Source organism: Benincasa hispida, chromosome 4, assembly GCF_009727055.1.
Source record: "Benincasa hispida cultivar B227 chromosome 4, ASM972705v1, whole genome shotgun sequence".
Lineage (NCBI taxonomy): Eukaryota > Viridiplantae > Streptophyta > Magnoliopsida > Cucurbitales > Cucurbitaceae > Benincasa > Benincasa hispida.
Window position 1 is genome coordinate 23,572,415 of NC_052352.1, and position 16,841 is coordinate 23,589,255.

The 16,841-nt window shown below is 35.3% G+C and overlaps 1 protein-coding gene across 2 annotated transcripts; it reads left to right on the forward strand.

Annotated features, from left to right (window-relative positions):
* The first annotated feature begins 220 nt into the window (after positions 1-220).
* Positions 221-7,345, forward strand: LOC120075402 (ubiquitin carboxyl-terminal hydrolase 17-like). 2 transcript variants are annotated; one of them, XM_039028774.1, is made up of 11 exons: positions 221-943; positions 2,152-3,586; positions 3,663-3,751; positions 4,063-4,148; positions 4,254-4,416; positions 4,526-4,646; positions 4,836-4,993; positions 5,143-5,227; positions 5,325-5,537; positions 6,336-6,397; positions 6,469-6,607. In XM_039028774.1, exons 1-11 carry the CDS (start codon positions 663-665, stop codon positions 6,470-6,472), a joined length of 2,697 nt encoding a protein of 898 aa, XP_038884702.1. In that variant the 5' UTR covers positions 221-662; the 3' UTR covers positions 6,473-6,607. The 2 variants fall into 2 exon arrangements, with proteins under 2 accessions (XP_038884702.1, XP_038884701.1); XM_039028773.1 differs by having other exon boundaries at positions 222-943; positions 6,481-7,345.
* The last annotated feature ends 9,496 nt before the right edge of the window (positions 7,346-16,841 follow it).

Below are 16,841 nucleotides of genomic sequence, written 5' to 3' on the forward strand. Positions count from 1 at the left end.
TAAAATTCATAATTTTCACCTTATTTTTTACTCAACACTCATTTTTTCTTTAGTGTTAATGTAATTAGTTAATTTAAAGATTTTAAAATATATGAATCAACAGAAACTAGACTCAATATGTTTTCCCATCCTTTTAGTTATACTTTTTCCCAATTTCCAAACTCGAATACTATTAAATTCCATTATTCCCAAAAATAATAAATTTATTTAAAAATCCTAATTTTCTTTCATCCATTGCCATTGGTTTTCATCTTCCTCCCTCGCTCTAGTTTCTGACCTTTCTCTTTCCCCAAGAAAACGAGCCAAAGAAAGAAAGAAAAAAAAGCTCCATTGATCTGAACTCTGCAGCAACAAGTATTGTTTTTCTGTCCAATCCACGAGCTCGAGCTTCTTCGCAACCTCACTCCACCTTTAATTTCTTGCCCCAACTACGCGACATTCTTCTCTTCTTCCTCTTTCCCTCTCTTTTCCGCCATTTTTTTTTGTCAATTTCTTGTTTCTTCAAGTTTTTCCGTGCTGTTTGTATGACCAAATCACCCCGCGCCACCATTTTCACTATAATCTTAATCTGCAAGCTAATCGAGGAATCTATGTGTGGTAACAAGGTTAGAAGCTTAGGTTTCTGGCGTTTCTGGTGGGTGCATTTTGGTTCTTCAGGATAAATGCTTGTCGCTGGGGATCTAGGGTTTCAGAGCCTGGTCCTTGCAGTTTGCTTGGTTTTTCCTGTCATTGGTCTTGTTCTACGTCACAAATGGCAGCTTGGTATGGCCAGAAAGGAAGAGATCAACCGGCTCTTGGTTTTTGCCTCGGAGGAAGCTGCTAGGGTTGAACTTCAGGCTTCGTTTGGGTACATTCCTGCGCCGATTTCTTTGAATCATCTCTGTGCTCTTTGTTTCAGTCCCACCACCACACGTTGCGCTCGGTGTAAAGCTGTTCGATACTGGTATTCCAATCTTAGATTTTTTCTGGCACTTGTTTATTTTCTTTTAAAATTGCTGGTTTGATGTTTCGGCTTGTGTTAATGGTGTCGAATGTTCTGTGGTTGTCTACCACTGTTGTTTTCATTGTTTGGGGGGCGGGGGTCTTTTAACTTTTTTGATCTTTTCCCCTTTCTTGAGTTTGGGATTTTGTGGGAATTTTGGGGACGAGCTATTATAGTGGAATGGGGGAAATTGTGCTCTTGATCATTATGTTTACATGTTGCATTATTACACTGGATAATTTCTGACTCTAACTCAGTTATTCCATTCCCTTCCTCCAAGTAAAGACTGTCTTAACTGCTTAACACTTTCAAATTCTCTCACTTTTGGGATAAAGAGATTGGAGTCGGTTGCGCATACTTATGGCATAACTGAACTGTAATCTGTTTAACAATTACCAAAGAGGATGAGATGATTTATCGTTCTTCAAGACAACAACTAATTTATCGGCTATTTTAAAATGATAGTTGAAAGTTGCCAACCTCCAGCAGAATCGGAAGAAGTTTAAAAGCCCAACTACTTATCCGCTGTGGGAAATCCCATCAGCTCATGGGTTGGAGGACGTGCGTGCGAGCAAACCCAAATTCCGTATTAAACTTGACTGGACCCAAGGGTTTGTACTTCAGTCTTTATTGGGACGTGATACAAAGTTGACAGAAGATACTTAACTTGAACATTTATTGAGAGTTGAGAAAACCCCTTTGTACTTTTTGACAATGCTCGAACCTTCCCCGGATGTATGTTTGTTGATGGGTTTCTCGAGCCACTTCTGAATGAAGAATTCTTCTTACTTCTCTAGGACAGATTGGAAAATTGATATTTCCAATGACTTTCATATTATTAAGCATAAACGTCATGCTTAGTCGTGTTAGAGTAATATGATCAAAATCAGAGCTTTCTGATGGTGTATGCATGTGCTTTTTTTGGACATAGTATCTCTAATCTGGAGAATTCTTATTCCTCATTAACATTGCAAGCTTGTAAAGTTTGTACACACAATCCAATAGTCTCAAGCATGCTTACTGAATATTTGTTTGTGTGTTTTGTTTGAAAAAGGTTATGGGCTAGTATTTTGCTAGATAATAGCACTAACATGTTTGATACAAGATAAGTCTATTCAAGCTGACACTTCCTTCAATGATTTCTTTTATGTTGCCGTTTTGACCTTCAGTTCTGGTAAATGTCAAATTATTCACTGGCGACAAGGTCATAAAGACGAATGCCACCCACCCAAAACGTCTGATTCATCTTTGGAGAAGGAAAATGATCCAAAGGACAAGTTAGGAAACCAACACCACTCTGGAAGTTATGACAAAAAAATTGATACTGACAATGGGCAATGTATAGAACCAGATAAGATCTTGTTTGATAAACATACATCACCAGACTCTGGTTACTCTAATGGTGTTCCAAGTGAAAAGGATATTAGTGTGAAGTTGCATGCAGATGAGGTGGAAAATTCAACTTCAAAATTGCCTGATACCACTTTATATGAGTTCCACACTTCCACATTAAACACTGAATCATCTGATGATGCATCTGTGAGTGAGAACAATAGCGAGCCTGGCTCCCCAAGATCAGATGGATATTTGTCTGCTCAAAATTCATTTGACAAGGATAATACATCTAGAGTATTGATTGTTGATCCAAACAAGCCATTGTCTCCCAACTATGCTCCCTTGGTAAACTCTGTTGATAAATTGTCTAAACTGAAAACAGAAAGTCAACCTGTATTCATTGGGATTGGTCCAGATTATGATATCCCTTCAAAGGCTGCTAAAGTTCGAGGTATAGGTGGGAGTGGTGAAGCTGCTTCTTCCAGTTTTCAAGAAAATAATGGAAATTCTGTTGGGCCGAAAGGTGATGTTCATGAAGATTCTGTCCCATCTAGTACTGATGGTGCCAACAACAGAAACTTTTCAGGAAGTCATTCGTTCCTACACTTTTCATTCAGCTTAGCTGGAGGTACTTCTCAGTCCAATGCACAAGTTGCTGAAGTAAATGAAAATGTAGCAGATGGTAATCTTCCTACCACTTTGGGGATAAACAGAATTATCGAATCTACTTTGCTATCAGATGTCAATACTGAATCTATAAAGGTTAGAAATTCCCCATCAAGTTGCAAAGGGTCTCAAGAGAAAGTTAACACCGCTAAGGGATTGTCAGATCACTCTGTAGTTAATTCCACGTTATCTTCTTCCTCTTCTATCAATCTGTTTCCTGTTGCTTCTAAATCTGAATCAAGGAGTATTCATGATTCAAATACTAGTATATCAATACCCATGAAGTCTGAAAGGTCAGGCCCTGTTTTCATCGAGCCTGATAACACTTCAAGTATTTCAAAGCGTAGTGGCAATGGGTCTTTAGTGGATGGTTCGAGTGTTCATTTGCTTTCAAGTAATGGAAGGGAACCAGTTCCTCCAACTGATTCTAGAAAAATTGGTGCCACACAAGTTGGTACTGGAGTTTCCTCTCTGGATGCCAACTTTTCGTCCAAGTCGGTTTATGACTTTAAACCTTTTGCTCCCAATGAACTTAGAAGATCTAAATCGCATCGCGGTTATGTAGCTAATGGCAGTCGAAACGCTGGAAAATACAATAACAAGGTTGTTTACTTGTTTATTTTTGTCTGAATGGAATTTGGTTTGGTTGGCAACTTAAATAATAGTTGGCTTTATACAGGGAGACTTTCCATATGAGCTTTTTGTCAATTTATATAACTGGAATAAAGTGGAGCTCCAACCATCTGGCCTTGTCAACTGCGGGAACAGGTTGTTATAGTTACTATGCTCATTTGTCTTTTTGTAATTATAAAAGTAGGGTCGCAAATGTGAGGTGTATTCTATGTCTTCTAGGTTCATTACAGAGGTTTCAGCTGTCTAGTTTAGCTCCTGCTGTTTAAAGATGAATGTTCAAAATGTATGTGCAATTTTGATTTGGATTTATAGATTTTTTTTTTAAAATTTTAAAATTTTTATTTATTTTTTAAATCTTCATGTGTTTGCCGTTATTTTTTTATTCTTTTGTGGTGCAGTTATCTCATGCTTTTAATACTCGTAACTCTTATTTTTACTCTATGCAGCTGTTATGCAAATGCTGTACTCCAGTGTTTGACATTCACTCCTCCTTTGACAGCCTATTTTCTTCAGGGATTGCATTCTAAAGCATGTATACAGAATGCACTTTTTATCACTTTGTATTATGTTCTATTTTATAATAATAACTTTAAATTTATGTGGCTTAAAACCTTTTGTTTTTGTTTTTGCATATTAGGTGCAAAGGAGAGATGGTGTTTTACCTGTGAGTTTGAAAGTCTAATACTCGAGGCAAAAGAAGGAAAATCTCCACTATCTCCTCTCAGAATAATTTCTCAACTTAGAAAAATTGGAAGTCAACTTGTTAATGGGAAAGAGGAGGACGCACACGAGTTTTTGAGGTTTTATTTTGAAAAAAATTATTGCTAGTCTCCCATCTTTATTTTATCAACGTTTATTGTTACTTTTCAAAGAACTGTGAACTGGGGGATTAATGAGTTAGTTTGACAGGTGTGCCATTGAAACAATGCAATCTATCTGCTCTATGGAAGCTCAAGCAAGTCGATCAGGCCCTGTGGAAGAGGAAACAACTCTAATAGGCCTTACATTTGGAGGCTACCTTCTATCAAAGGTGGTACAAGGTTTATTTTTGCCAGCTAAGGATATTCAGAATATCAGTTATTGAAATTTTGTTCTATAACCTATGTTGCTACAACACTCTTTAGAGCCGTTCCTTTCTATCTAAAAAGCCAGTGAGGAGTTGATCTTCTTATGCGAATACTAATGCTTTCAATGTTGATTGTTGATACTTCACTTGCAGATCAAATGCACAAGGTGTGAGAACAAGTCTGAACGAATTGAAAGGATTTTAGATCTTACTGTTGAGATAAGTGGGGATATTGAAACAATCGAAGAGGCTCTTCAACAATATACTAGCCCTGAGATTTTAGACGGGGAAAATAGATACCATTGTACCAGGTTAATAGATTTGTTATTATTATTACTACTACTATTATTTGTATAGTGGGAGCATCTATTGGCGGTCGCTCCGACTCAATTTCTCTATTCACATATCGTCCTATTGTCTTTTTTTTAAGTAGATTTATTTTTTATTCAATCTCATTCAGATGCAATTCTTACGTGAAAGCCAGAAAAAGGTTGTCAATATTGGAGGCTCCCAACATCCTGACCATAGCATTAAAACGATTCCAGGTTTTTCTTCAACTCATTGATTGTTGTTATTTGCATCTTTATATATATTTTGTGCTTTTCTTTCTCTCACTTCTTTATGTTTATTTATCCAATTTAGTCAGGCAAATTTGGGAAGCTCAATAAGCCGGTTATTTTTTCGGAAATCCTAGATCTGGCACCCTATATGAGTAGCAGAAGTGATAAGTCACCCGTATACAAGCTCTACGGAGTGATTGTTCATTTAGATGTTATGAATGCCGCATTTTCCGGTCACTACGTGTGCTATATCAGGAATAATCAAAACAAGTGGTTCAAGATTGATGACAGCACGGTATGCGATCAAATTCCATTATGCTTGAATTTGTTAAGTGTGTAGGCCATCCTAGGTAGTTTTCTTCGTTAATCTGTTAACCTTTCTTCACTCTTTAATACTGTGCTCAATATTAGCTAGATAAGAAGGAAGATCATGAATACGTAAGTAAGGAATAATATCTCCATTTGTAGAAGTCTTTTAGGTGAAACAAAAAACAAAATCACGAGAGTTTATTCCCAAAGTAGACAAATATCATAACATGGTAAAGATATGTGGAAGGTAGTTGTCACTAACAAATAGTATCAGAGCCATGTCCCCAACTTAGCAGTGTCAGTAGAATCTTCAGGCGTTGTAGAACATGAGAAGAGTTAGAAATAGATACCAGCTGGACAGGGAGATGACTATTTGAAGAAATATTCAGCGATATTTTGTTTGAGGAAAGGATTGTTGGGAGTCCGTTTAAAGTTTCTACATTGACTAGATAAGGAGAAGATCATGAGTGTATAAGCAAGTGAGAACATATTGATTAGTAAGAGATATTTTGGGTGAAACAAAAAGCAAAGTTATGGAGCTTATGCTTTAACGGGAGCATAACATAAGGGAATAATCTGCCTGCCTTCACCAATAATAAATATTTTATGTTTTTTTCCGTCCCAATGACTAATATTGTTCGTTTGACTCTCTGTTTCAGTAATGAGTAGTTGATCCACTAGCAACTTTTAAGCAAAGTGTTATCTTCGAATTGCTTATTCGAATTACATTTTACATGGATGCTATTCTCAGAGACGTGACTTCCGTTTTTCTATGGTTGGGTAGGTAACAGCTATGGATGTTGAAAATGTACTAACAAGAGGGGCATACATGCTCTTTTATGCAAGGTAAACTTTGGGGCTAAAATGATTTGATCTCGAGGAATTGTTGTTTCGATTCTTTCATTATTTGACGACAGTTAACCTTGCAGATGCTCACCTAGGACTCCAAGGTTGGTAAGAAGCAAAATTATGACCGAGTCCAAAGATGGACGCATTCCATCTTGGATAAATGGGATGAGTAACTCATCTAAATCAAGTCCCAACTCCACATATCCTGATTCCCAGAACCTTCATATCAACAACAATTCATCAAACGATCCTTCAAATATCAGTTCGTTTTATCGAAAGTTCCACCAGCTCCAGAAGCTTTTGGAAGAGGACTTAACGAGCGACAGTTCTTCTCTTCTCGGTAGCAACTCTGATGAAAGTTCATGCAGTACCAACAGCAGCAGTGACTCTACGAGCACTGATGACTTACCAGAGTATTTTTACAGCAGCGATTCTGGATGTGGTTGGAACGGTTTGCAAATTCCTTCTGACATAGACGCTTCTTTACCATCATCATCTTCATCCTCCCCACTTTTGCATCCAGCTGATTCAAGCGAATGTGCATCGGTTGGTGCTAAAACTGAGCAACCTCATCCCAATTATACCAATGGGATCAGTAATCTCTCTAGTAGGCGAGAATCTAACGGTAGGGAGAAAACTGTGCGCTTGATGGAGGGTAAAGATGGTGTTTGGTTGCACTCTGACCCTAGCAGACAGTGTAGCAATGTAACGAGTAATGGTAGTTGTAGAAGGGAAAGGTAAAAAGGGTAAATATTTGATTATGAAAATGTATACCGAGTTCAGAGGTGAGTAAATAAGAGCTTTAACATGGGAGAGAATGTACTTAGAAAATGTTTAGAGAGCTGATTCTTTTTGAAAGGATCAGCTGTTAATATTTTGTAACTCACGTTTCATACTATTATTATTTTTATTCATTACGGCTGTTAATAATAAAATGCATTCATATGCTTTTTATTTTGTTTATTTTTCTTCAATATTAGAATAAATGCTTTTCTTGTAGAATTGGACCCTGGTTTTATTCTTAGTGAAGTTAACGCATATCAAACCCTACACTGATGGATAGAGTATTTTAAAATTTTTTATGTCAGTTTTTCACCCATTATAATTCCCAAAAAAGAAAAAGAAAAAAGAAAAAAAAAGGGAGATCTAACTCTATATAAATTTATTTTAAAAGTTTGAATATTATAATTCCTATGATTTAATTCATCTCTCTCAATGGGTTGATCAGAGGTTGATAGTTTTCATATAGGGTAATTGCATCCGACACTTCTAGTGCAAATAATTAAATGTATAACAATATTTTTAAAAAATTGCAAATAAAGTAGAATCTAACTATCACTGATAGAATCCTACCAATAATAGACCATATTGTTAGCTATATGGCTTATCACTTCGAAAGTTAAATCTAAATTTTGTTGTATTTGCAAATATTTTAGGTCTGATTGCTATATTTGCAACTAGGTAACATTTTTAAGATTAATAATTAAGTGTATAACAACATTTAAAAAAAAACTGTAAATATAACAAACTCTATCAACTCCTATTTACTATATGGTCTATCGCTAATAACTCCCATTAGCAATATGGTCAATGATAGGCTCTGATTGTGCCATGTTTACTACTTTGGATTTGATGGCTATATTTATAACTACCTCTTTGATAGATGACATCATTTTTTAAAATGTGATGAAAAGGGTAATGACTATATTGAAAACTAGAGTTTGAGTTGGGTAAAGGTAAAAAGAATCTGAGCTACTAAATGAATGAGCTGCTAATGAATAAGACACTCGTTATCATTTTAAAGGTCAATGATTCAATAATCACTCATGACTGCTAGGGGTGTACATGAGTTGGGTTGCGTTGGGTTAAAGGTGTTTTTGGGACCAACCCGAAAATTCAGGTTGGTTGGGTTGACAATCCAAAAAACTCAAATAAAGTCTCCAACCCTACCCTTAAAATTCAGATTGGGTTGGGTTGTCGGGTTATAATTTATTTTTTCTTTTTAATTAAAAATATGTAAATTTATATACAACACGTGACTAGTAACTAAAATCTCATAAAATTCAAATGCTAAATACCAAATATCTATGACATTTATTGCAAACTTTAAACAAAGACAGATATCATAACGATTTTAAAAAAATATTAAAAATTCACAAATTATCTATACAAAGTAATCAAACTTTTAACAAAGAGAAAAAATATATAATATATTTTATTATGAAATTTGGGTTGGGTTGGGTCAACCCAATTTTTTTTAGCCAACCCACGAACCAACCTAACCCAACCCAACCTAACAAAATTAAAAAAAGTTAAACCCAGCCCAACCCAAGAACAAAACTAAGCCAACCCAATTCTTACATTTTAGGTTGGATAGTCCAGATTGTTCGAGTTGTTGGGTTATTTGTGAAGGAAGATATGAGGATTTCCATGAGCAGCGGAAGGATCGTTCCAAATTCCATTCGAAATTGCACATAAAATTACAGTCACAAAATGGAAACTAACAGGTCATGCAATGACTAGAAATTACAGCATGTTGACAAGATTATCAAGGGATAAAATATACATACCTTTGAAGATTCATTCTTCAAACTCCCTCGATCAGTCTATCAGCGTCCAAGAATAGTGCCTCAGCCCTCGAACACAATGACTGGAACAACAGCACCATCAACAACAAACACGAACCCAACGAACGATCTCCAAAACCTCGAACTCAATCGAGTTGAGTGAGGACACCACCACAATGGTTACCTTGGTATTCTCAATGTGAGAATCTAGGAGTTGTGGGCTCTGTATAGACTTAGTTAGAGAAAGAGACTGAAGGAATAACAATCGTGTAGACGATTGAGCAAGTGGGAGATGACACAGTCTATCGCATAGACGATGTGCTCAATCGTGTAGAAGATGGCAACCTATTATATAGACAATGCCATGCGATTGTTTAGCTATGACCAGTTGATGAACTATCGTATAGTGTAAGTCCACGATCGTTTAGTCTCTCTACTAGCTATCGCTTAATAAAACACTTTCACTTGATAGCATTTCTGTGAGTTTCTTTTCGAAAGTAGCAACTCTACTAAAAATAGGAAAACATTTTTCCTTTTATCTCACGGTTACCATAAAACCACCAATAACCTCCCACTCAATTATTTATTAGAGAAAAAGAGATAATTATCAAATAATTAATATTATTATAAATAAATATGATAACCAACTTACCATATTATATTTATAACCTATAGTTTTAATATTTCATCTCATGAAACATATAAACCATAGTTCTTTTTCTATTTTATGGTACTTAATATAAATCATATTTACATTAATCCTCCATTTGATGTATCTCATACATCACACCAATTATATCATATATAATTGATTTTCCTCTTGTCAATTTGAACATTTCAAATTAACCCCAAGAACTGATTCTTAATTTGAATCTATTGAGATACCAAATGGACCTTATGGACCTATAGCTTGAAGCTCTAACGGTATGTGAATAACTGACTAAACTCTTTAGTCACAAGATCCACCATTTGTTAACTGTCGGGCACTCCACTAAAGACCAAAAGTTGCACTCTCCCCCACTTCAGATATATTTTATGTCCATATCAACTAGTCAACAGTGCGATAACCCTTCACAGATCGCTCACAAGTACAACTGGGCCAATTTATCGTTTTGTCCCTGTAGTTACATCTAACTCCTTAAATTCCACTGATCCCTCTAATGAACATAAGTCATAATCCTACTATGATTGAGTCATCTCTTCCAAAGAGAAGCTATGACCACTATGTTTAAGACTCGGAATCAGCCCTTAAGGGAGCAATCTATCTACTTACCTTTGCTTCGAGGAAGGAGTGAATTCCATCTTGTGTAACTGAGTTCCCAGCTCCCTAATCAGATAAATCTCCAAAAAGATAGGCTTGTTAAGTTGGCAATCTGGCCATTCTCACCTGTACTAATCAAAGAACCACCCTCAAAGGAAGGAGTTCCCAAAACACTTAGAATTAAGGTCATGTCACCTATGGTCATTTAGGTGAGATGTAAGTCTCAAGTATCAATAGAGTTATATAAAAAGACTAGTCATCTCGTGGTCCAGTCTTATACAAACTCTTTGTATTAGGACACTTCCGCTCGCATGTCTTCACATGAAGGATCAGGATCAACCATCTGTAGTAGCTCACAACCCTTGTAAACCTCTACAAAGCGGGCCATATCCGTACTGTTACCAGGATAAGATATCCCCCCTTTAATCCTTATACTACAGACCTTTTTAGGTTATCATTTAAGGCATGATCCGCTTGTATATCTCATATACATGCTTAAGTTTACATACAATAACCATAGAGCTTTGTTTATTGGATATGAGTAAATATAAAATAAAATAACTCTTATTTATTTTAACACCCCATGACTGCTAGACTAAAAACAAAGTAACATAAATAAAGCTCGAACAATTTGATAGATTGAACTAAAAAGATGTGGCTAAAATTTTATTTGACTTGATTTTTCAAAATAATGTTTTATAATTCTTATAAAAAATTCAATATTTTATTTTGTTAATCTCTATGTTAGCTACCAATCTGTTTTCCTCTCAAAACTCTTTCTCCCCTCTCTTCTTCTTCCCTACTCACTATATTCTTCCTCTGACAATAAACAGAGTTGTTTCTTTTTCTCTACTCACTATAAATTACTATTGATATTGTATCCTTTTATGAAAATCCAATAAACGAATCCATGGCTATAACATGAATACTTTAACTTTATGTGGCGACATAAAAATGGATCACGTTTTAGTATGTAGCCAAAATGGTCTATAAGTATACGGATGAGATTGGATACCTCATCCTGGTGACATTATTGGATGCGGTCTATTTTGTATACTGATACAAATGATGTGATCCAAAAATCATTCATGTAGAGATATGTGAGTGGGGGCATCCTGTGCAATAAGTTTACATAAGACCAAACCTCGAAATAGTCACTTTTCTTTATAACAACTGTTTACTATTAAAACTGACTATCTTAAACTCAAATGAACTAGGGTAACTCGATCTTAATCCTGAACTAACTATGAACTCTTGTTTATTCGGGATTATCCTTTGATTTGCATTGGTGAGAGTAGTCCAACATCATTGCTCAATAAACTTCCCATTTTGGGGATAAGACCGGATAGATAGCTTGGGATATAGCTTTGCAATATGGAATTCACTCCTACCCAATTTAGGGTTAGTAAATGAGTTGTTTTCTTAAGCGCTAATGCCTTGTTTTGAACAACAGGGCCCCGCCCTTTCATGGAAGAGAGGGTTATGATTTATAAGTTGGACTATAAATCAATTGTTCAATGAAGGATTAGTGAGAGCTCAAAGAGCAAGATGTATTTACAGGGGTAAAACGGTAATCTTTGACCCAGTTGTAAATATGAACAACCTGTGAAGAATTGACTTACCGATTATGGTTAAAATGAACAGAAATATATCTATAGTGAGGAAAGTGCAACAATCGAGCTATAGTGGAATGTTTTGATAGTTAACGAATAGTGATTAATTTAGTTAAAAAAGTTTAACCAATTAATTACAGATCGTTGGAGCTCATGATATGTAGATGATAACTTGTAAAAATACAAATTATCTTTGCTCTTAAGTTAGAATAATTAGGGCTTTTAATGATAAACTCTCCTTATTTTTAATAGAAACGCATGGATTTACTTAAACAATAGCAATTTCATGTAAAAGAAGTTTATCACTAAAAATCGCAGCGCGAACGCACTATTTTGCAGGATTTCAAAGCAAGAACTGACAATAACGCATTAGAAAAATGCCGCAGGAAACGCGCTAACACATGAGCCATGCGTCGAAGGGAATTCAACGCATAAAAGATTCATTGCTTCGAGCTGATTGTGTCACATCACCACTTGCAAGCATGGGCACCTGCAATAGGTGGCGTCTGAAAAGCTTCTAGCAGTAGGCGACGTCTAAAAAGCTTCCAGAGGTCAGGCGACCAACCAGGACATGGAGTTTAATGCTAACAAGGGCATGGACTTAAATGCAGTCCATCCTCTAAGTGGACGAGACCAACACCTATAAATACTTGAAGACCCTTCAGAATTAAGAGTTCAGACAATTAGAAGCTCTATACTCTCTGTAAATTTGTAGACTTAGTTTTAGTTTGTACAAGTTGTGTCGAGGTCTAAGACGATCGAAGGAGCTAAGGACCACCACCACCGCCGGCCAGGGAGTGGAGAAAGTTATTCTTGAGAAAGATACTCTGTCCTCGGCTCTTTAAAGTGATTGTACACAACAAGATTGAGCCAAAGACTACAAGAGATTGTATTCTTTGGCTTGACTCAGTCTCTCTCTTAATATCATTTTCATTTCATTTTGATTGAATATAGTTCTTTGTAAAGACTCATTGATCCTTTATAAAATTCATATATTTGATCATCACTTTTGCTATTGTTTATCTTCGGTTTATGTTGAAAGAATTAGTACTTCATGCATAATTCTGTTCCAACGTCTAAACTAACTTGACAACTTGGTGAAAGCTTCTTTACTTAGTTGTTCGAAAGAATAGCTAAGCCGCATTAAGTAGAATGCCTAGTACAACTAGAGATAGACTTACTGGTGTTTCTTGCATTCTAGGTTAGACGCATGCACCCTAGAGATAGGCTTGTATGCTATTCGCATTGAGAAGTGTTGAATGATGTCTAACGCATGAACAGAAAGATAAGTAACCCATCCCATTTCATCCACAATACATCAGTTGTGTGCAATTATCTTTAACCGGCGCGTCCACCTACTTAAATTCCATTTTCACATGATCCTTCATTTTCCACTCAACTCTTTTGTATTGTCTTGCACAGACATAGCATGTTAGTGTAAATAATACATCTTTCACATTTATTTAGGAAAAACCTCCTACTGCAAGTACAACGCATAATCTGTGTTAGTGAAACTGAATCCCTGTGATTGACCCTGGACTTGCCAGGAACCTAGATTAGATTTATACTTGGGTTTAATCTAGGAAAACTTGAACGTTATTATAAGGAGTTGTGTGCCTTCTGTGCATAATACTAATGCCCCGACGTGTTGCATTCATTTAAATGCATCAAGGTAGAACGCAACACTTAGACTTTATTCTTCCAATCTGTTTTACTTTATACACTCCTAAAGCATCTCACGATAGGAAACGAACAGTAGATCCATAAGGTCATTTTACTAGCTCGTAATTTGGATTAGTGAATTGAGTGATCTTGATGAGATTTGAAATTAGGGTTTAGAATTTGAAATGTTTAAATTCAATTAGGGTTTCTATTTATTATATTTGATACAATTGAAATGTTTAATTTTATCGAAATTAAATGAAGTTGAAGAATCAATTAATGTTTAAATTCTGATTTAAATATTAATTGTATAAAATTAAATTCCTTGTAGTGGAATTGGTCTTTTAGTAATTTAATATTAGATATTAAATTAACAAAATTAATTAAAAGGTTTAATTAAATTAGTTTTATTTTAAATTAATTAATTGAATTAATTTTATAAAACTAATAAATACAAATAAATTGGTTTATTTGGAAATTAATTTTATAAATCATCTTTTGAAAACAAAAACATTGGAAATCTCCACTATGGTGCAAAACACCTTATTCATCCAATTCCATTTTCTCCATGAAGAAGGAGCTAGCCTTTATGCAAGCTTTGAATTTGCATGATGAAAGCTTTATAAATTAAAGTGCTGGGCTGAATAATGAGATTAAGCTTTCAAGAACTTCTTCAAGAACTCTGCAGAATTTGAAACCCTCTTCATATCTTCATCAAATCCAGCTCAATTTAGTGTTTTCACCACACAATCCTTGCAAGATAATAGTAGAGAAGATCTTCGTGGCGGTCTGTTGTAGATTGAAGCACATTTACGTGGAACTCAGCTGGTGTTGAAGAGGTTTCATCAAAGGTATTGTGTTCAGCAAACCCTCTTCTGTAATAGTTACTTTGAAGCATGTTTTAAACTCAAATTAAGTATAATTAGAGTGTTTATTGATTCTGATTTTCTCCACTGCATGCTAATATGCTCCATGAATTGGTATCAGAGCATAATTTAAGCACTCAATTTTTGTTAACTTGAGTTTGGTGGGGGTTTTCCATAAACTGTATGAAAATGTTGAACTGATATGTTTTTCCAGTATTTTGGCATTTGAATCTTTTCAATTATGTTGTAACTCTTGTAATTGACTCTTGTTTGATGGGCCTTAATGTGTGTTTACGTGTCTGTAATTCGTTTGGAGTCATTAGAGTTGCAATTAAGATGTATTTGAAGAAAGAAGTGAAGAAGGTCGAGTAATAGGAACTGAAAATTCAAATTTCTGCTAGATATTCGATGCTCGATGGAATACTCAATGGCATTTCATGAAATACTCGATGCACGATGCCATACTTGATGGTATTCGATGCGTTTACTCGATGGTATTTCATGAAATACTCGTTGCACGATGCCATACTTGATGGTATTCGTTGTGTTTACTCGATGGTATTTCATGAAATACTCGCTGCTCGATGCATGATGCTTTACTCGATGGTCGATGGCGTCTACTCAATTCTATTTTGTGAAATATTTGATGTTCAATGATGCTTGATGTCATACTCGATGCATACTAGCATACTCGATGCTGGGTGGTATGCTCGATGGTATTCATTGCTTGCTGATACTCGATAGGTTTTTCCTGGTTCAAGGCGGTTCAAGCGATCCAGAAGGTTTTTGAAGTCGATTTTGCTGATTTATGTAATAGCTAGGCCCTGTCTCTTATACACATCTAGATGTGTATAAGAGACAGGATCTGAGCGGTCCAAAAGCTTTTTGAATACGGTTTTCTTTTTTTTTTTTTTTTTTTTGTAATAGCTAGGCCTTTGTTTGCTTGGAAATGCCAAAACTAAAACTATATCAGTTCTGTGTTTAATTATTAATGCATTTGATTCTGTCTCTTATACACATCTAGATGTGTATAAGAGACAGGTTCTAAAGTATGCATGTATAGGGTTTCAATTGTTTTAATATAAAGGTTATGTTAAATGTTGAATGCCTTTGATGTATGTTATGGATGTTTAGTATGTCTACTTTTGCATGTTGTTATAAAATTAAGTTAGACATTAAAATCCATAACAAAGATAAAAAGCATGCTCACTTAGGTTAACAACTTGTTTTAATAGTTAAAATAGGTCGTTATCTTATAAAATTTGGTTACAAACTCAATCAGTTCACAATCCTATCTAAGGCTGGTGGTATTTAAGTTGACGGTTTACGTAACACCTCCTACCTTGGGATTATGATTCAAATAATGAGAATTGATAACCAGTTTTATGAGCTTGCATGAGCGATGTGAGATTTTAAAATTAGTTTTAACCTAGACATTATAGGTTTAAATCCAAATGTAAACATTATACTTGGATAATAAACACATAGACTTAGGTTGTTTAAAATTAGCCGTAACAAACCTAAGTTAAAGAATCCCAAGCATTTAGAACACTTCAGTGGGAGATCAACAATATATATGATATATCATTTTTAGCTCTCACGTCCTCAAGAGTTCACACCGTGAGATCCATGCTTGGTTTCATGTCAATTTTACCTTGACTACTTCATTGGGAAAGTGTTTGCATGGGTCAATAACAAGGTGAATGAGGGAAGTAATTCATAGTAAGTGGGTGAAGGAAATATGTCAATGTATCATACGGTCTCCTCCATTAGTTTGAATTGTGAGATTTCTATGTTGCGCCTGGTATCGTTTTTAGGCGGCAGTAGCTAGTCGTTAACAATGGTGATCCCTTCGAAAGGTTGTAACATAGGATTCAAAACAACCCAAGCTTTCGAAATGAATAGGGTCTTATAATTTCGTCTTGCACATTGTCTTCAAATTCAGGGGGCATGTTCATGCCGTTCTATACGATCTGAAAATGGCGGGTCACACTTACAGAATTACTAAGTATTAGTAAGTTTTTGACCGAAAAATGGTAACTAAATGACTATCGGAATATGAGTTATTTTGGAGACAATGTTTAGTCAAGAATGTCTTACTTTAGTGAAGGGATATTTAACTACCTCAGATAGCACTTATTCTAACTCAATATAGTATCGTTGCAAATAAATAAAGATCTATGGGTACTTTATTAGTTTTTGTTAAAATTGGATTTAAATGCACTTTATTAGAATTTGTTTAATTTCTCAGCATGTCAAATTCAAAAATATGACTTCTAACTTTTGACAAATTTAATGGAGAGGGTTATTCCAATTGGAAGTAAAATTTAAACATAATATTAGTAGTTGATGATCTGAGGTTTATGTTAACAAAGGAATGTCCTTCTATTTCCAGTTCGACGACAAACCAAAGCGTTCGGGATGCTTATGATAGGTGGGTAAGGGCGAATGAAAATGCAAGGGCCTATATCT

Coding starts and splice junctions, on each gene's coding strand:
- LOC120075402 (XM_039028773.1), top strand. CDS start 663: ATGCTTGTCGCTGGGGATCTAGGGTTTCAGAGCCTGGTCCTTGCAGTT. Junction 4,994..5,142: donor AATAGATACCATTGTACCAG/GTTAATAGATTT, acceptor AATCTCATTCAG/ATGCAATTCTTACGTGAAAG. Junction 5,228..5,324: donor TAGCATTAAAACGATTCCAG/GTTTTTCTTCAA, acceptor TATCCAATTTAG/TCAGGCAAATTTGGGAAGCT.